Source organism: Clarias gariepinus, chromosome 13, assembly GCF_024256425.1.
Source record: "Clarias gariepinus isolate MV-2021 ecotype Netherlands chromosome 13, CGAR_prim_01v2, whole genome shotgun sequence".
Classification (NCBI taxonomy): domain Eukaryota; kingdom Metazoa; phylum Chordata; class Actinopteri; order Siluriformes; family Clariidae; genus Clarias; species Clarias gariepinus.
Genome location: NC_071112.1, coordinates 31,184,083 through 31,204,151, shown reverse-complemented (window position 1 = coordinate 31,204,151; position 20,069 = coordinate 31,184,083). Strand labels below are relative to the sequence as shown.

The window sequence follows — 20,069 nt, the reverse complement described above, 5'->3', positions numbered from 1 at the left end:
TGACTGACTTGGCTATCATGCCTTTAAATTCTCTAGTCATTTTTTAAATACGCTGAATAAAGAAAATATTCTGCAAACATGTTGGGTACCAGTGCTACAGTTGTTACTATTTTCGGGTCACTCTTGAGATAAAATTATGTTCAAGTCCACCGGCTGGGCCACTCAAGCACAAGTCCTGTGTTGTCTAACTTTCTGGGTCATTGAGATGTTAGAGAGTGAACCTCTGTCCTCCGGTTTGAAATCCTGGCTGCACTGGAGCAGGTTTTCATCTCGCTTGTATGTGTACCAGTGTAGTGCTGCTCGGTCATGTGTTTAACGTAAAAGGTTCACTTTAACAGATGAAAGATAACGACTACTCATACTGATACTGATAACCTAGATGTTTTATGTCATTAAAGTTTAGATAGAAAATTTTATTTCCAGCAGCATTTTTAAAATCATCCCAAAGACCCACATCCTGAGTCTTATTTGTGTCCCAGCTGAGTATTTCTGGGTAACGTGATGAGGAGCATCGCAACGCTTGACAACATTCTTCCGTATTAAATTTTTTATACTTTCTCTTCCACTTTATATTGGATATAATCAATAACTTCATTCTACCCTCTTTATTGAAGGCTCCTTTTTAGGAGAATTCCTTCCATAACCTTTTTGTGGAAGGAATTGTAACTGTGCTGCTGAATCAGGTTGAACTGAAATACACTGCTTGGTCCAGAAAAAAAAATTACACTGTAATATTTCACTTCATGCCTTTAGCTTTGATTATGCCGCAGAACTTGGAGGCCAATTCATGTGTAAGAATGATTCCTCATGCTCTCAGAATCCTGGAATATGGCCGTACCATCAGGTAAGAAAACGTCCATAGACGTGATAACCCGGTGGTTCAGTACATTCAGGTGGTCAGAGTCTGAGTCTAGACCTGAGTAACTGATCAACCCCAGATCATAACACTGTCTCCAGAGGCTTGTACAGTGGACACTATGCATGATGGGAGCATCACTTCATGTCCTTCCCTTCTTACCCTGACACGCCCATCACTCTGGAATAGGGTCAGTCTGGACATGACCTTTTTCCATCGCTCCAAAGACCCATATTTGTGCTCCGTAGGAACCTGAAGTCTTTATTTCTGTATATGTAAATGCTCTTACTTCCTATTATATCACTAATAAACAGTGCTCTGATTTCTTATGGCAATGTTTTTCCTCTGAAAAGTTCAGTGCTGTCCTTTCTAAATGCATTCGTTTCAGCAGTCTCACTTGTTGGTTTTTGTGTGATGACGATAAAACCTTTCCCACAACCACAGAATGTCTTCTGATGTGGCTGTTTGAGAAGTTTCGCTCGCTGCATCAGTAAAGGTTTAAAGAACTCCTGCCAGCTGGAATTCCAGCAATAATTAACTAATTAAATCAACAACTCTTCTTAAATCCTATTTTAAACAGTGACTTTTTGACCAGGCCGTGTATAATTCTTATTGTTCCGATCTACAAATATAGGATAATATCTTTACACAAAAAAACTTGGTTTTGGAAAGTAATTAAGAACGCAAAAGATGCCAAGATGAATTATTAATTATTCTACAATCTTTCTCTAAAAATAAAGACTGCTCGTGTGTGTGTGGAGGGGGGAGGGGGGTTATTGGAGGTCTTGCTTATTGTACCACTCTTCTACTAAAAACATTAGTAAAAAAACTTTTTTTTTTTTGTTCGGATCATTCTGATGTTCCTTTTTAGTGACAGTTTAAAGTGCTCGTTTAATTCTCTTTCCCAATCTGGAGTCAGGAGAAGATCATGAACTTGAAATGTTACTTTGTTATTCTGCAATAGCCGTCTGAGAACCTAAAATAGGACTCTAAGCCTTGTGAGGCTTGCAACTGTGCAAAAGTATTAACCCTCCTTATTTCTTCATGTTTTGCTGCCAAAGAGCCAGACATCCTTGTATTTTTTTTTTTTATGTCATCTTGATGAATAGTTCTCCAGGCATTACGAAGAACTTTTTCAAACCTGAGCAGCTTCTGAAAAATGTTACTTATTTGTTAAGCCACTCAGTGACCTATAAATCATTCCAGCATAAAAAAAAACATCCAAGTTAATGCATGAATCGGTGAGAAACAGGTGCTGCTAAGGTTCTTACATAAACAACTAGTTTTTTAAAAAATTGTATTTTAGGCACTTTGAGAAAAACTATTTTTTATTTTATTATTAAGTAATGATGGGGGGACTCGAGACTTTTCCACAATACGGTCATTCATTGTAACAGAATTTCCCAAAGGTGCGAATATATGGTTGTGTGTGTGTACATGCTGCCCTGAAGTAGACTGGCATCCCATCCTGAGTGTCCATGGACAGTTTAGTGTTAATGCACAAGTTAGACACAATTCTGGAAAGTAGAATCTTTTAATATAAAAATTTAAATACATAGTTCACAAAACAAAATAAAAATGTGTCAGGAAACCACGAACACCAAATGATATGTTTAAAACGTCCAAACAATAGACAGGATTCAGGCTCATCTTTGTTTAGTCCTTAGCTTCTCCAGGGTTTTCTGTTTAAAAAAAAAAAAAAAAAGGATTAAGAAATACAATGAAAAACACACCTACATTTTATATATTCTACATCTGCTAAATGTCGAATCTTAAATAAATCACCTACTTAAGGACAGAAGGTTTATTTATTCAGTCCAGTACGTTCCTATAGAGTGAGCGTTGAAAATTCATATAAACAGCACAGTCACTACTTACCATTCTGAACTGTTTAGCTTTTTCTTGGTTCTTAGCATAAGCATCTTGGCGGCTGTGCTGCTCCCTCCTGAGCTCCACTTCCTCCGACTGACTGTATGACCTACACAAAGGACACAGTGAGGAGACACACCTTACTTAGTATGAAATAATTCTACTTAAATATAATAATGATCAAATTAATTGATCGTATTGAATTCTGATTTGTAAAGTTTAAAGGAAATAAGACTTAAAGAAATTTACCAATTAGTAGATCGAGACGTCTCAGTTTCCTCAAAGCTTTTTTGTGGAAGAGGGCTAACCATCACCTCACTAACGTTCTGCAGCCTGGACACTTCTACTAACGAAAATAAATGTAAATCTGTTATTTTTATTTTTTCCACACGTTTAGTCTATACAGCAAAGAACGGGAGACATTTATACTTTTAAAAATAGCATTGGTATTAAGTTTCTGGTAAAGTCATCTCTAATCTTCCCCACATCAATCAACACAGCTGGACATGGCTCATTACTGCTATAGACCCTTAACAGCGTTATTAACATTAAAAACTTTTAAGGAATCATCAGCCAAGTACTTTTTTTCTAGCATGTAAAATATAAAAGAGTTAAATAAATATGAAAGATGATGTACTTTCATAGATATTAAAGTAATTAATTGTATTCCAGTAATTTACATCTGAGTACTTTGGTTAATTTCAGTTTCGCTCGCTGCATCAGTAAAGGTTAAAAGAACTCCTGCTAGCTGAAACTTATTAATCCCTGCAATAATTAACCAATCGAAGGGCTTTCTTAAATCCTATTTTAAACAGTGACTTTTTGACCAGGCAATGTATAATTCTTATTGTTCTTAACTACATATATTGGGTAATAACTTTACACTAAAAAACTTGGTTAAGTTACTTAAGAGCATTGTGTCTTCATTAAATTTAACATTGGTCATTTGTATTTTATCAATACTTCACCTATTTTTACTTTGGTATCTGCAGTAACTTCCTACAGTAACTTCGGCTTCAGTAACAAGTTTGGTACAACTTTGGTAAATTCAGTAACTTAAACTATAGTAACATCTACTTCAGGACCTTGTACTTTGCTAACTTGCACTCTGATAGGTAGAACTTTAGAGAGTAACTAAAGGTAATTTAATAGGCAACATTAGTAATTTATACACTGGGACTTTAGTAACATACTACAGCAACTTTGGTGTCTTTAGTTACTTATACCTTGTACACTGGTAACTTCACTAACTTATACTACAGTAACATTTTAAAAAAGAACATAAGTGCATAATTCAAGTATACTTTGGAAATTATAGTTCACACACACACACCCACACACACACTACAGTAACATGTACTCTGTAACATGTATTCCAGTAACTTCTGTAACCTGTGCATTGGTCACCTGTACTCTAACTTGTAGTACTCTAGGAAATAATATTAAAACATTTTTGTACTTTATTCATTTTTTTTCCCTTTGGTACTTTATATAGTATAAAGTACTTTGGTACCAGAAACATACTATTTTAACTTGTATTGCAGTTAATTATACTTTGGGAACTTTAACTATTTTGGTAAAGTAACTATGGTTACTTTTCCCCCCTCAGTACATTGGATATTAAAAAGTCACACTATGTAACCTGTTATCTAATAATTTGTATTTTAGCAGCTTGTATTTCAGTAGTGCTCACTTGTACTTTGGTAAATAGAATTTTGATAACTTCAGTGATTTATACCTTGGTAACTTCAGGAACATACTATAGTAACTTGTACTTTGGTATCTGGTACTTCAGCAGTTTATACTTTGGCATCTACAGTAACTTTTGCCTTGTACGTTGGTAACTTCAATAACTTGTACTACTCTAACATTTTTTTGGGGAAAAAACACTGTACAATAACTTGTACTAAGGTACCGGGTAGTTTGTGCTTTAGTAATGTTGCCAATTTGCATTTTGTTAACTTTAATAAATATATTCTGCACAACATATCCTCTGGAAAGCACTGAAGTATTGTGCATATGTTATGTATAATTTAGTAACTTCATAGTGCAGATAACGTTTACTTCAGTAACTTGTATTATGGAAAGAACTGAACTAGTCCCACAGTGTCCCTATGTTAGTCCATTGGCTAGTTTGGGGACTACACAGCAGTGATCACACAGAGTACATAATAACATAAATCCCATAAGGGCAGCAATAGTACAGGTCTCTACAGTTTTCTTTTCCTTCAGCTAAAAAAAAACATTACAACAGTATATTCTAGTAAAAACATTTCCTGACAGTAATATTTACAGTTTCATATTATAAGTATATTTTCTAAACAAAGTAAACTCTGTCTGACAGGGAAGGAAAAACTATTCAATACCAAAATGTTATTCCTTTTTAAAACTAGGAATAGAATATACCACATCTACACTTGCTATGATCAGCCTCATCATGTATTTAGCAACCTCGTGTGATCCCCCTCCCCCACCCCTCACATCTGGATTTCGTGTGGCACAGTCGCACGGGATAAGTGAAGTCTGATGTCAAGACTTTGCGCAACATGCGCTTTCGTTCTTATGGTGGTTTTCAGCTTTCTCTTTCTGCAAATCGTACTGTTGTAAAATGCTTTTGAAGCACTCCAATGCAGCTTTCATTCTTCGCGGAAGATGGATAAAAAGGCGCACAGAAAACAAACACCTTGAAAGAAATTATATACGACCTCACCAAATCACAGACATGCTGATTCTCACGGGACTAATATTATCACTGGACCTCTGTTTGGCAAAATGTGGCAGGTGATTTGTGGATTGATTTTTACTTTTTTTTATTTTTACTAATTACAGACGAGTTAAGATCAAAGACAATGTCCACAAATATTACCAATAACTAGAGGTTCCCCAGGTAATACTCATCCCAGATGAATAGGGCAACAGGTGTAGTCTTAGGTGCTCACAAGATTCAGAACTTGAACTATGGTCTAGAAGGTCCCAGGTTCAAACCCCACCATCACCACCAAGTTTCCCTTGTTGGGCTCTTGAGCAAGACCCTTAACTGCTCAAATTTATTATAAATTAAAAATGTACGTCGCCCTAGATAAGGGTGTCTGCCAAATACCATTAATGTAATGTCATTAGTACAGATTTAAGCAAATATTTTAAATCCTTCAGCTGTCCTGATCTTACCTCCTTGTGAAACAGATGTTTCTTGATCCCTGGAATCACTATTGTTCATCTGCAAACATAATGCAAACAATATATGATTATATAGAGCATACGAAGGTTTATCAGCTGTACCATGTGTATGGGGTAAAATAAAAGCATGAGGCATAAAAAAGCGTAACCTTTCGCACTTTAATCCAACTAATGTTTGGAAAATTGAGAAATACAAGAATGCATTCTTTAATGCAGAGCCTATCTTGAACTAATCCACATGGATGCATAAAGTATTAGACCTTTTACGAATTAAAACACAGCCCATGTTGAAATCTTTACTGTGTCAGAAAACGTACTGTTATTAAAATTAAAAAAAGACTTATTTTAGAGGACTAAACGAACGTTGTTTTTAATATGATTAAAATTGATCTATTATCGGAGTACAATTTGTTGTCAAGGAACAATAGGATTTATTTTACATGATGAATTTGTAATAATTTCAAACAAGTCATAAGATAATATAGTTCATTAAAATTGCCCTTTCATTGTGTCTTCAATTATACAAGAAGATCTCAGGCTTCTCAAGGACAGTTGATGTTTGATCTAATCATCAAACCAGTGGACCGATATATTAAATCTCATAATCAAACAAAACACCATGCCTGAGCAGCACGAATAAAGCTCCTACTGCACACAGAGGAATTGTCAGGTCGAGTTCTTTATGAATGTACCAGAGTCCATTCCCACTGAGGAACGCCTGCAGACACAGAGGATGACTGCTCGTCTGTACTGGAGAGGTGTTGAGGAAGGCCACAATCAAGCCAATCAGAAGCAGTTGTGTCTGTGTGAGTGCTGGAGTTCTCGGCTCGGGGATTTAATGGAAGTTGGAGAGTCGTGGAGCTTTCTGCCATGTCATTGTTTGTGATCTCTGGGGAAAGCGGCTGAAAGGAATCTGATTCCATGCAGGGGGAAAATAAACAATAAATATATTATTTAAAATATATGCATAAAATATATTATACATAATGTTATCTTTCCTTAAGCCCTTACCGTGCGCAGTATTATTAAAGGAATTGCTATCCTCCAGGTTGCACTGTAAAGGGAGCATTGGTACTAGTGGTGCTGTGATGTGTGTTCCAGCATCAGGGTTCTGCTCGGCACAGAAGCTTAAACACAGATTCTTACTTTCCTGCGGCGAGACAGTGCCCCCTACAGGAAATAAAGCAAGGCTCACATCCGAGGAGCATAAAGCATATAAACACACACAAAAATCTAAATATTTACAGACACCCAGTACAATCGGAAAAGTACTCGTGACCGGAGGCCGGTCAAATTAGGAAACTCAACACACACTCCATTCTGGACAAATCAGCAGCCTTGGTGCGCTCGACAAGAAAATTGTGTTTCCAGGCTATTTAGGAATTTATTCAGGGTTGCTTGGCAACAATCAGAAAAAGTAGATGATGACTATACTCCTTTATAATGTAAATGAAGTCAACAACAACAAGAATAAAAGTTTTCACCCTAGTCAAATCATATCATCATCATTTGTGCGCTCATGTACTGTATGTGATAGACAGCGGATATCGCTTTACTCAAAGTGTGTCACGCTGTGGATAGACGGATATTGGGGGAGAATTGGGATATGACCTTACTGTTTGGATAAATAATGTGGGATGATTTTCATATCAGTGCCTATTTTTCTGAATTAGGTGTATATCTGTTCCCGATGTTGGTGTTAAATACTGCGTGTGTAGCTCCACCTCCATGCGCACACATCCTGTACCTTTATAAACCGATCTGAGGGATTTGTCCAGATCTTTGGTGTATTTATCGATGATGTGCTGCAGACTGTTACTGCGATGTGAGGAGTCTGTTGGCTTGAGGACGCTAAAACCAAACAGGCTGCTGGAGCGGCTGAGGGAGGCGTCATGTTTTGCAGGAAATTCGTTACTGATCAAAGAAGAATCTGAAAAAGAAAAAAAAAAGAGAGAGAGAAAGAAAAAAAAGTCAAAAACTAGTCAAAGATTAAAACATATCATTAAAATTAAAATGTCTTGCTTCTTATAATGGCAATATCTGGTGTTGCACGGTGGTGGTAGCGTTATTCTTATCCTTTTGGTTTCTTATCTTTGGAAATGACCTCCTCTAATCAAAAGTATCTGTTAATAATGTATTCAATGGTTCTCCACATGATGCTCAAAGCATTCAAAATATTTTTAGAATCAAATGCAAATCATTGTACCTTGGTCTACATAATGCTATTATATTAATTCTGAGATCACATGACACATGAACTGCACACAGGTCTGCATCCTGAGGCCACTCACATAATACCTGTAATGTTGGGATCGTGTTCACTAGAGAGGTAGCTGCCCGTTGAGAGGGTGGTGGAAGAGAGAAAATCCGGCACACCAGTGGCTCCATCATGTGGCAAGACCAGCTCCAGCTGAACACACACACACATACACATGATTAGGACACAGTAAACAGCAACCTACATGGATAGCCAACTTAAAAATACAATAATAATAATAATAATAATAATAATAATAATAATAATAATAAATTAAAAGAAATGGCTGGACAGAATTTACTGAATCTTTTCCAGTCCTAAAATCTCTGCCTGAAGTTTAACCTGGACCAAAAGTGAATCTAAATGTAAAGTAAAAGTGATGTTATAAACAGTTATGTGTGGGATTTAATAATCTACTTTATAATAATCTACTAATGCGCTACTGTCTCAATGTAAACAAACACCTGCACCAATAGATATTAATTAGAAAAGATAAAGTGAATATTTTGACTGGGATTAGTTCATATTTTCACTTTGGCTGAAATAACAGCGCTGAAGTGGTATAAGTGAATTTTAACACGCTGGAGTGGTTTTAAGACAAAACTTCATCTTTATCCTTTTATCTACTTTTTCCATTTCTCATCTGTGATTCACTCTCCGATTACCGAACAGGGAGTGTATTTGTCTGACCACCAAAGAAGGACAACTTGGAGTAAACCAGAGGTGGAAAGTAACAAATGACATTCACTCGCGTTACTGTAACTGAGCAGTTTTTTGTGAACTACTACTTCTTTTTAAAGTAATTTTACTTTTACTTAAGTATGTTTTGTTTGAAGTATTGTACTTCGCTATATTTTAAATCATATTCACTACTGAGTAAAAAATAAATAAATAAATGGATGAAAATGAAAGAGAATAAATATAATACAACAGAGAAGAAAAATAAATTGCACCCTGGAAACCACTGCACTGATTGATTGATGGAGAACGAACGCACAAAACTCACAAGAACAAGTGATGGTAGACGGACAAAACAGATTCCAGTCATGCAGACACAGCTGAAAGTGAAATGCCATCAAATTCTTACGATCAAACCCCTGGCCATATTTAAGCGACCACTTTAATTTCAAGCACAAGAAAGGAAACAGCTTAATTTTATAAAGATGTTCCTTCAATTAAAAACAACTAGTTTGAGATTTATATCCGCTAATAATAATAATAATACCACTGATTACATTAAAGATCAGCAGATTATTTTTAGCATTAACCTTTTAACTACTTCTACAAACTCTTTAACCATAAAAGACACGTACTGATGCTAGTTATTATTATTATTATTATTATTATTATGTGAGAGTTAGTCCTGTATAATGTAGCTGGACAACACACTCACCTCTTCTACATGCCGCTCTGTAGAGTCTGTACCTGAGCATACAGATTGAAGAATACAACGCAAACGTATTAGTTGTTAAACTGTTAATAGGGATTATATGCTAATTTTATATTAAACAGATTTAGTTTTTGTTTGCATGTGCGTAGCGTTTCCGCCTCCCGTGTCTCTACCTGGACGTGAAGCTGCTGATTCCAGCTGTAGCATCTCTCTCCATGACAGCTTGCTCGGTCTGCGTGAGCTCTCGTCCGACCTTGTGACCTCTGAGCCTAAGCTCGGCCCAGGACTTCTCCCTGAGTCCACTGTGGGTGGAGTCAAAGAGAGACTGCAGGAGTTGGAATAATCCGAGCACTCAGCCGACGAGCTCTCCATACACACCTCGGCAGCTGGAATAACACGGATACATACATACAGTATGAATACATTATCTTTAGAAACAACACACTTTCAGGTTACTGAAGCGATGTAAGCGGAAAGCAGATGTGTTGGTGGTGTTTACCCGTATCCATGGTAACGTTAACCGGAGTGTCCACTTCCTCGATGGTGCTGAGTTTGTGCCGCTCGAAGTCATGGAGGAGGATTTGGAGCGTCCGTGGTGGACACGAGACCGGCGGATTCACTCGTGTGCAGCTCTGTGTCTCGAACTGAGGATGTTCTGCAGAGATACAAGTCAGGGACGTTGATGAAGACAAAATGAGCTGCTCATTAACAAACTGCCAAATTAATAGAAACAGTTTAATTATATCTGCACATAATAAACAGTTAACTAATAAAAAATATTATAAGAAGAACATGGTGTTAAATAAATAATATAATAGAGTCTCACCACTGAACACAGGAGTGTGTTGAGCGTGACCCCGGCTCCGACTCGCTGTTGGAGAGACTGAGAGGATTTCATTACTCTTCTCATAAACCTTAACAACACTGTCAGGCAACCCCAGTGAGACCGACTGCTCCTGACATAAAAGCAGAAATATTATTCGAGCGAACATATCATGATAGATCATATTTTAAGATTAAATCTTTATTCTTCTACGATCCTAGCTACCTTCTCCTGCTGTGCTCGGAGTAGCTCATGTAGGACATCTTTTTGTTTTCGTATCCTGTCTCGAACCTGCTGATTTTTCTCCATTTCTGAGTTCCAACACGGATCGCGGTTCTCCGGCGCGACCCCGGGATCTTTCGCGACCTGCTGAGAGACGGGAGCGAGGTTTGTGGGCGTGGCCTGAGAACGCCTGCTTCGGAGATATTCCAGAAAGACAGCAGGGGGGATGAGAGGAACTTCCTGGAGCTCTGGAGATCCATCTGAAAGCCTTTTGTCTAATGAGGATCCGGGCGCTGGTTGCGGAAGCGAAGACCCGTCCTCGGGGAGCATTTGCACTGGTACAAGGGTGTCTGGATACGCGGTCAAGGACGGGGTGGGGCGGTTACCCGGTAGAGGAGGTTGAGCGAGACGTGTCGGGTCTGCAAATACAATATCGTTTTTGCTTTGCCTGTCACTCACACCTGGTGTCTGAGTAGAGATGGACGGTCCGGCGTCAGTGTTTAAAAGATGTGTGATGGTTGTCAAAGGAGGAACGGAGCAAACGGTTTGCTCAGTAACTGAAGGTGGTGGTGTTTGTTCTGTTGTCATGGTAACAGGGGCATAACGTATCTTTAACGCGTGCTTGTATTCCTCAAGACTCCGACAAGCATCGTCAATAGTCTTCTTATGGAGTCTAAAACACGCAAACACACACATTTTAACACGTCACAATTACAACACAGAAACATAATTTTATATCTAATAGCTAATATCTAGTAATGTTTCTGCTGAAGTTGAAAAAGAAGTTGTTGTGCAGGTCATCAAACACACACACACACACACACACACCGGTTTTGCATCAGAAGCCGCTGCTGATACTGCTGGAGTCTCTGTACATGTGCCCGGTCTGACAGGGGGGCCGACACGCTCACCTGGACAGAAACAAGCAAAAGTTTCTCACTCAACAAACAGCACAATAATTTTCCAATTATATATGTGTCACTAGTTTTACTAGACAGTTTGCAGGAGTATCAAACATTCAACCAGAACATTGTATCAGTGATCTTAATTGTCATTCAGATGAAACTTGACCAATTTAGATTTAGGAAGAAAAGACATAAATCTGGAAAAGATTTGCAAAAAATATTGCAACATGAATTTGACATGGTTACGGACACTACATATTTTTTTGGATTTTTTAAACTTTCACCAAAAGCCACAATATTTAAAGGTCATATGTTTCTAAAAGCTTACACCAATTTGAGTATTAATACTCAAAGAAATATGAATAATTTGCATTTTAAATGCTTATTGTTTGAAGCGAGACAATATAACACAAAAAAAGGCCATTTTGGGGCTCATATAAAATCATCTCTCCAAAATGGCTGAGGGACTTGAAATTTTTAGAAAAGCAAGACTGGTCACTTTCATAAACTTTAGAAGTAGCTTCTTCGGCGCACACACACACACACACACGCACACACACACACACACACACACACACATTCTGTATTATATGTTCAGCAGAAAAAGAAAAAAAATAAGCACCAATACTGAGTTTTGGTCAAACCTTAAAAAAATAAATAAATAAATAAATAAATACAATTTTGAAAACCTGCACTTCAGGTGAGGGTTCGGAAACTGTTTCCTGTAGCAGTGGTGCAGGTGTTTCCTGTAAAGAAGGTTCTTGTAAAGCCTCCTGGAGTCTTTGTCTACACCGCTGTGCCTCCTCTAGCTCAAGCTCTAAACTCCGCCGTTTCTCCTCCAGCTCCTGAAGCAGGGCGAACTGCTCCTGCTGCTGCCTCTGCAGCTCCTCCTCCTGGACAAGACAATAATAACGCTAAATAATTCCTTATATTATTCCTTACAGATTTAATTATCCAGGAAACGCCACATTCTTCTTTCAAACGCACTTTTTCTCGACCACTCACTCTCAATTTCCTGTCCGTTTCTGTGATCTGCTCGTCTTCCTGCGTTACAGGTCCAGCCACGATGGAGTCTTCACTCTGCTTGGAATCTGACAAAAAGCAGGATGAAACAAAGCAAGCTAGATTCAAATGCTAACAGTACCAACCCAAAGACACAGAGGCAGATAATAAAACAAGCAGACTGACCATTTTCTACCACTGATGTATCAACCGTGCCTTCTTCCAGGCTAGAAGCTTGCTGCCATTCCACACTGCTCAGTGATCCACGGTCATGGCTGGTGTCCTCTACTCGGACAGCTCCTTGCTCCTCTGCAGGCTCCCTCCTGCTCCACTGATCCCTCTGGGTCCTGATGCGATCCAGCAGCCTCCTCAGAGCCACCCTACCCGTACCCTCTGCAGGCACTGTGGACCCTGAGGAAGATTAACAGTGCAAATCAGACTTACAGCGGTACCTTGGCATATGAACTTCGGAGGCCAGTTCTTAAGGTGAAATGTCGTATTGTGAAACGCATTGTCCCATAGGAAATAATGTAAATGCAGATAATCCGTTCCAGCCACCCAAAAATATTACCAATATCAACAATTTCCGACACTAGTAAAGACATATAAATTATGTGAATATGAAATAAAGAGACAGTAAACCTCACTTAACCTTAATTTATGGTTCCTCTTGGCACCGGCTGCTTTAAAAACCAAACCCTTATCTTCTTTCTATTGCCTTGCTAACATTCTTGGGACCCATGGTGCCATGTCTTCACTAAATCTTGCACAAAACACATGTAAACTCACTTGGCTTGGATTTCCACTGACGTAAAATGTCAGTTCTTAAGGTGAAAACTCGTGTTGAGGTACATTAACGGTACCATAACATACTCCTTTATATCAAGTTAACTTGAGTCTTAGAGGCCTCAAAAATGTGTCCGTTAATATTACAGGTGAAATAACACTCAGATTCCTGAAAATCCTTTAGTTTCAATTTCATTCTTTCACTGTCTGTAGCTTTAAATGTAAATGAGCTACTGAATCTCACCCTCATACACCCCTTTGTGGAAGTGCACTGTTCTAGCCAATGAGTATTTAGCAAACAGGAATCGGTGCCCAGGAGTCCAGCTGAAGGAGGGGGTGTGTAACCCCTATAGTTTTGTTTGCTCCTCGATTACAATGATGTCATAACAGGCCAGGAAATTTGAACAGCTTGTTCAAGCATGTTTACAGATAAAAAGATTATGTTTTTTCTTCATTTTTTCCTTTTGGTGCGCACACACATTAAAAGAAGTATAAATAAATTTTGCATGTTAGAAAACCTTTAAACAGTTTAAATTTTTTTATTTATTTAATAAATAGATCAAAACAAATTGTAATTCCTTACTCATAGCCTGGTTTTGAGAAGCAACTGGCTCCTCCCTCGAGCATCCGTCTTGCTCTTCCTCCTCAAACGGTGTCTCCTTGGGTTCGAGGGTCACGTCCAGGTCGAGGTCACTTTCAGGTCTGCTGTCTGTTTTAGCCGATGGAAAAGGAGGATGAGGCAGAGGCTCGGACACCATCTCAAGCACCAAGTCGTCTCTGAACTCTGGAGAAGAAGCAAAAACCATTTAGACGGATTTTTTTTTAGGGTACATTAAACGCTTTCTTTGGTTTTTGTCTTCACTTTATAATAATTATTATAATAATCTTAAATCTTGTCTGTTAAGTTCCATTAACACGCATTTACATTAGCATACTAGTTCTCATACGTCACCTTTATCTTCAGTGCACAGGTCCTGAAAGGCGATTTCCAGGTCTCTCTGCCGCTCGGCTCGCAGCTCGTCCTGTCTGCAGAGCGGCTGGAAGATTTGCGCCGGCATGTTGTTCACCATGTGTCTGCGTCGCTGCAGCTCCGCTTGCTGCAGTCGCTCCAACTCGCACAGCAGCCTTGCATTGTTCTTCCCAACACACACACACACACACAGACATTTTATTTAGAATAACTTTGCTTAAGATCAGAATCAGGGAGATTTGATATGCATGACTCCATATTGTAGATCACCTGGATGCCTTTTTCCTTACAAAGGGCGTGGTTTCCTCTAAGTCGTGCCCTCTCAAGTTGTTCCTGCCTATCACGGGCTTCCTCTTTCTCCAACTCCTCCAACCGCCGAGCCTCCATCGCTGCTGCTGCCTGAGCATCCACCTGCACGGATACAAACCATGAAATAATAATCAGAATAATAACAACAAATAATTAGAGACAAAACATAATGCTGCATGACCTGAGGTGACCTGCCACATTGTTTTTTCCCCCTCTGCTGAAATTATAACCAACAATATAGTCACAATGCAGGTTATGTTTGCTAAATTTGGGTTTTTAAATAAACAGACTAAAAAAAATATGACTACAGGAACACCAGGGTGTGCGTGTACCTGGACTGTATCTGTCTCCCTGTCCACTACTGCGGTCTCTGGGACATGGTAGTGTGTGATGCAGTAATGCTCCGTGTTGGACACCTTGGATTGTACTGGATGCTGGATCACAACCTTCTGTAAGGCAAAAAAATAAAATATGGACTGAAAATGGCATCAGCATTAAAACATTTTTATTTTCTAATCACACTTTTATCCAAAATTTCTAAATAAATAATCAGCCAGGACATACTTCTAGATGAACAGTTGCTTCTGCTAATGTAGCGAACAACAAAATCATAGAACATGGGCTACTGATGTATCGTCACGCCTAATTCACACACTTCCTGATGATGATTGTTTGAGAAATGAATTTAATAATGCTGAAAGCATTTTTTTTTTTTGCTAAAGATGGGCTGTACTAATTACAAATTAGAACTAGATTTAGATTCTACACGACTGTCCACATCGTCCACCTCAATCGAATGCTTTTGGAGAACTGATTCAGATTTCTATAACGTCATTTCTTCAGTAGCGCTGCTTGCTTACAGCCAGCGATCATCATGATTATTTGAATCGTTAGCAAAATCACGATTACTCATTTATTTTTATTGCAAGTTAAAAATATTTTTATTGAAATGTCGCATAAATATAACACTGCTTTTGTTGTGCTGTGTTCCTGCTAATGTACAATTTTTCTAAATAAATGTATGACGCTAAAATAATTATCATTTTATTATCATTATTATTGTTGTTGTTATTACAATTATTACAACAACAGTAATAATCATAACAATAACATCATGACTAAAATTATATTAGCCCTATTCTTCAGGCAACTGTTCTGTAAAGAACTTTCTGTAAAAAAGATGTCAATCTATAAAATATTTGCTCAGAAAGCGACTCGTCCTGTACCTCGATGGGGTCGGGCGCAGCGTGAGGGAGGCTGGCAATTTTCGCAGCTCTCTCCTTTTCCACCATCAGAGCTTTCTTCCGTGCTTCGACGTGCCTGAATTAGAACAGCGTTAGAACATCATCTGCTATTAACAATCCTTTATTTAACACGCAGGACGCAAATTACAATGTGCTCCAGTCTCGGCTGTCAAGTGCAAGGAGGGAAAAAAAGATTTGCTGATCTCAACTATAATCAGCGTCATTTTAGGAAAGAGAAAAAAAAAAAACAGCTTGGTGACATGAATAGGCGAAAAGTGACGCAAAGAGGATGAAAAAAGAACGTGTAAAATCAGCTTCATACGACATGCTGGATTATAAGATCATTGAGTCTGACTGTACCGGTTCCTCTGCTCCTCTTCAGTCTGTCTCTGGGTGACGAGGTTTCGGAGAGCCTTCTGATGCCTCTCTGCTGCGCGCGCCTCATTCTGTTCTTTCTTCTGAACCAGAGCCTGCCGGTTTGGCTCCTGGAAACACGTACACATGTACACACGTTTAAGACGCAGCTGTCACGTAACATAAAAGAAGCCGACGATTTAACAAGCTTAGATTGTTGACACTAAACAGATCGTTGTCAGATCTTCAGACCACTGGACGCTGTCTTTTCACTCACGTTTTCCTTGGCGTCTCGGTGTCCCTGACCCACGTCTCTGAGGCTTTCCTTATAGAGCTTCTCCAGGTTTTGAATCCTCTCTCCCCTCTGCTTTTGCCATTCATCCTGGAGCGCTGTGGCGAGACTCTGCAGCTCTCTCTCCTTCCTCTCCTGCACTTCACGCCGCACCTGCAGCGCGATGTAGCGTTCCTGTTCCCGGACCTTCAAATCCAAAATAATAACATACAACAGTATGCTTTATTACTCTGACATCGTCAAGTGTCATAAAGGGGTAATCTTCAGGAACGTTCCTTTAGGTGGTGATTACAAGCTATGAAATCAAGGAGCGGCCTCAGTGTTGGGTAAAGAGATAGGGAGACTACTTTTTTAAGACAGACAGATATATAGACAAATAGGAAAATGATAAAAGACGGATAATTAAATTACACAGTTTTATGTAGAAGGATGGATGTGCTAGGACAAACAGACAGATAACCAAACTTGTACTTGCGGGCGGATGGACGGACGGACGGACTATATGTACAAAAGTATTTCCCCAAACCTGCACTGGCATTGTATCCAAATACACACACTTCAGTATGGAGTCGGCCCCCCTTTACACCTTCCACTCTGCTTGGAAGGCTTTTCACAAGATGTTGGAGTGTTTCTGTGTGAATTCGTGTCAATTCATTATGTAGAGCGTTTATGAGGTCAGGCACTAATGTTGGACGAGAAGGCCTGGTCCATTATCTTCGTTCCAGTTCATCCCAAAGGTGCTCGATAGGGTTGGGGTCAGGGCTCTGTGTTAGGGCCGGTCGTTTTCTTCCACACCAAACCCATATATATAACTCAAACTATATCTTTCTAGTCGATGCTTTGTGCACTGGGGCGGAGTCGTGTTGGGGTAGAAAAGGGCCATAAAGTTGCATAGAATCATAGCAATGTCCAAGATGTCGTGATATGAACCAGGCTAGCTGGTTGATGGTTTGGAGCTACACATGCTGCTCCTGTGCTCCCAGTGATACAGACCCCATCTGCCCTCCGCACCTACTGACTCGTCCCTGTGCTGAACTGGACTTCATGTTAATTTAAAAACTTCTGTTATATTGACTGGATGTTATATAATTTCTATCCGTTATCACCCAGATGAGGATGGGTTCCCTGTTGAGTCTGGTTCCTCTCAAGGTTTCTTCCTATTACCATATCACGGAGTTTTTCCTTGTCACTGTCGCCGTCACCCTCGGCTTGCTCATCAGAGACAATCTCATTATTATCTAGACACATTTTTCTCACACATACACACTTCTATAAAGTTTCCTTTAATTTTTGTAAAGCTGCTTTAAGACAATGACTATTGTTAAAAGCTCTATATAAATAAAATTGAATTGAATATGCTGAAACATTAAGATTCTTCCAAAAATATAAAAAAAATTCTCATTTCCTTAAATGTTCTTGTACAGTATATTTCTATCTGTACAGTATATTTCTATTTTTGGTTCTATTTTATCCTAGTTCAAATTAATTTTTCTATTGTGTTTCTTTTATTCATATTTATTTCTTATTATAAGCTTTAATTCTCTTTTAAGGTCACTGGCGGTCGTATAAGCATTTCACTACATTGCGTACTGTGTATGTGACAAATAAAATTTGAATTTGATCTCCCTTCACTGGCAATAGGCCTGACCGAAAGACCTGAATTCAATCATCAACAGGTTAGATAGATAGATAGATAGATAGATAGATAGATAGATAGATAGATATTTGTGCAGTCCTGCACAAGTTTACGCAGAGAGCTGAATGGAGGGATGAAATGATGGATGGACTGACATGTAGAGGGGAAACCAGTATTTTGGATAGACAGACAGCCAGGTGCAGAGAGAGAGAGAGAGAGAGACTCCTGATGTGAGTGCAGTGTGGTGATCAGACCTGCTGTAATCTCAGTTTTCTCCTCCTGTGCAGCTCCTCTCTCATCAGCAGCTCCTCCTCATTGGGGCTCAGGAGACTCAGCTTCCTGCTCTTCCCCTTCATTCTCCACTTTTACTCCTGATCAGCTGCTGTAGTACTAATCTCTCTCTCTCTCTCTCAGTTAGCTTAGCTTCACCTGTAGCTAACGCCCTGGATCTCTGGTCTATCTCGAGCTGTTAGTGTAGCAAAAACATGTGTCAGTCCATCAACTCTTAAATAAAAAATAAAATAAAAACAACATCAGCAGTGCAGGTGTCCAGGATCTATCCGAACGCAGTGTTTGATAAAAACCATGGCAACGCCGCAAACTCTTTGATCTCGCCGTCTTTCCGAACTGGGCCTGACAGTTAAATAACTACCATGGTTGCCAGATTACTAGTTTAAAACGCATGAAATCCCATTTTAAACCAAAGCGGGTTTCAAAACATTTATTAACCTTTAATATCTTCCCGGACATTTTACATAACGTTTATAAAAGGTGCAGTCTTTTCTTATTTAGCAATGACACACTTATACAAAAAGAAGAACAAATACGACAACTCAAACGTTCCACCAAAACAAAGTCCAATCTGGCAACCCTACTACCTCTTCCAACGGATCAACAAATCGTTTATTTATTTCCGGTTTTCTGCGAGTTGCTTCCCATGTCATATTTAATTTAATTCTGGATGACTAACCAGAAATTAAATCAGTCGCATATTTTAGAGTTTAAAGTTTTACTTTAAAATGTACTTTCAAACCCAATGGTAAAAAAAAAAAAAAAAAAAACACAAAAGAAGTTCCTCCGTTTTGAATAAACCGCTGAATCTTTTCTCCAAGATGGCGGCCTGAGAGCCAGAGCAGCAGCATTTCTTCTTCTTCGATTTGAGGCGGCTGCCTCCTTGCCGCCACCTGGTGGTCTATACAGTAATATCTATTGGTGCAGGTGTTTGAACAAGTAGCTTATTTTAAAGTAGATTATTAAATCTAGCACATAACTGTTAATAACATTGCTTTTACTTAAATTTTTTATTTCACTTACACAAAAGTTCCATTAAATTCTGTCAGCCAGTGGCCAGTATGTCCATTATGCAGTGACGTTATCTGGTTGGACAGACAGACAGACAGACATAAAACAAATTCTGAGACTGGTTTCAAGCCCTCCAGTGTACTTATGAAACATAAAGGTAACATTGAAATAGCAAGCTCTGACCAATGTATAGACAAAACTTAATTCTTATTTATAAAGATACCAAGGACTGAATTTTATGGAATGAACTGTATACATGTCATGATTTTTTCAAATTAATGTTTTCTGCATTTTTATGTTTTCTGCACTTTTAACAATACTGTAACTGAATGACTGCAGTGGCTAACAGCACAACCTAGTGGTTATTGGTGTTACTACAACACCGTATTCTACCATATTAACGCCTGTTATCTAATTAGTGTTCACGTACTTATAGTACCCTATAGTACTTCTCACTCACTCATCGTCTATTATGCTTTATCCTCTGTACAGGGTTGCAGGGGGCCTGAACCCCTGGACGGTGTCCCAATCCATCACAGGGCACAAACATACACACACATTCATCCGCATGCAATTTGGGAATGCCAATTAATGTCTTTAGACTGTAGGAGAAAACCGGTGTACCCGGAGGAAACCAGCCAAGCACGTGGAGAGGATGCAAACTCCATGAACACA

At 38.9% G+C, this 20,069-nt stretch overlaps 1 protein-coding gene across 4 annotated transcripts; it reads right to left on the bottom strand.

The window, feature by feature from the left end:
* Positions 1–2,377: 2,377 nt before the first annotated feature.
* On the bottom strand, positions 2,378–19,085 carry cep295 (centrosomal protein 295). 4 transcript variants are annotated; one of them, XM_053510500.1, is made up of 25 exons: positions 18,347–19,085; positions 16,442–16,642; positions 16,171–16,295; positions 15,793–15,886; positions 14,899–15,015; positions 14,528–14,668; positions 14,240–14,423; positions 13,871–14,071; positions 12,688–12,912; positions 12,487–12,590; positions 12,189–12,392; positions 11,423–11,505; positions 10,598–11,267; positions 10,376–10,505; positions 10,049–10,204; positions 9,723–9,935; positions 9,553–9,584; positions 8,201–8,312; positions 7,650–7,832; positions 6,914–7,072; positions 6,595–6,815; positions 5,894–5,942; positions 2,975–3,071; positions 2,735–2,834; positions 2,378–2,538 (listed from the first exon to the last, which is right to left on the bottom strand). In XM_053510500.1, exons 1-25 carry the CDS (start codon positions 18,446–18,448, stop codon positions 2,503–2,505), a joined length of 3,939 nt encoding a protein of 1,312 aa, XP_053366475.1. In that variant the 5' UTR covers positions 18,449–19,085; the 3' UTR covers positions 2,378–2,502. The 4 variants fall into 4 exon arrangements, with proteins under 4 accessions (XP_053366475.1, XP_053366476.1, XP_053366477.1 ...); XM_053510501.1 differs by having other exon boundaries at positions 2,975–3,068; XM_053510502.1 differs by having other exon boundaries at positions 14,899–15,012.
* Positions 19,086–20,069: the final 984 nt, after the last annotated feature.

Excerpts from the sequence above, each read along its gene's own strand:
- cep295 (XM_053510500.1), bottom strand. The coding sequence starts at position 18,448 with ATGAAGGGGAAGAGCAGGAAGCTGAGTCTCCTGAGCCCCAATGAGGAG. Across the intron at positions 12,393-12,486 it reads GAGTGAGTGGTCGAGAAAAA|GAGGAGGAGCTGCAGAGGCA; the intron begins GTGCGTTTGAAA and ends TGTCTTGTCCAG. Across the intron at positions 10,506-10,597 it reads TCCGAGCACAGCAGGAGAAG|GAGCAGTCGGTCTCACTGGG; the intron begins GTAGCTAGGATC and ends CTTTTATGTCAG.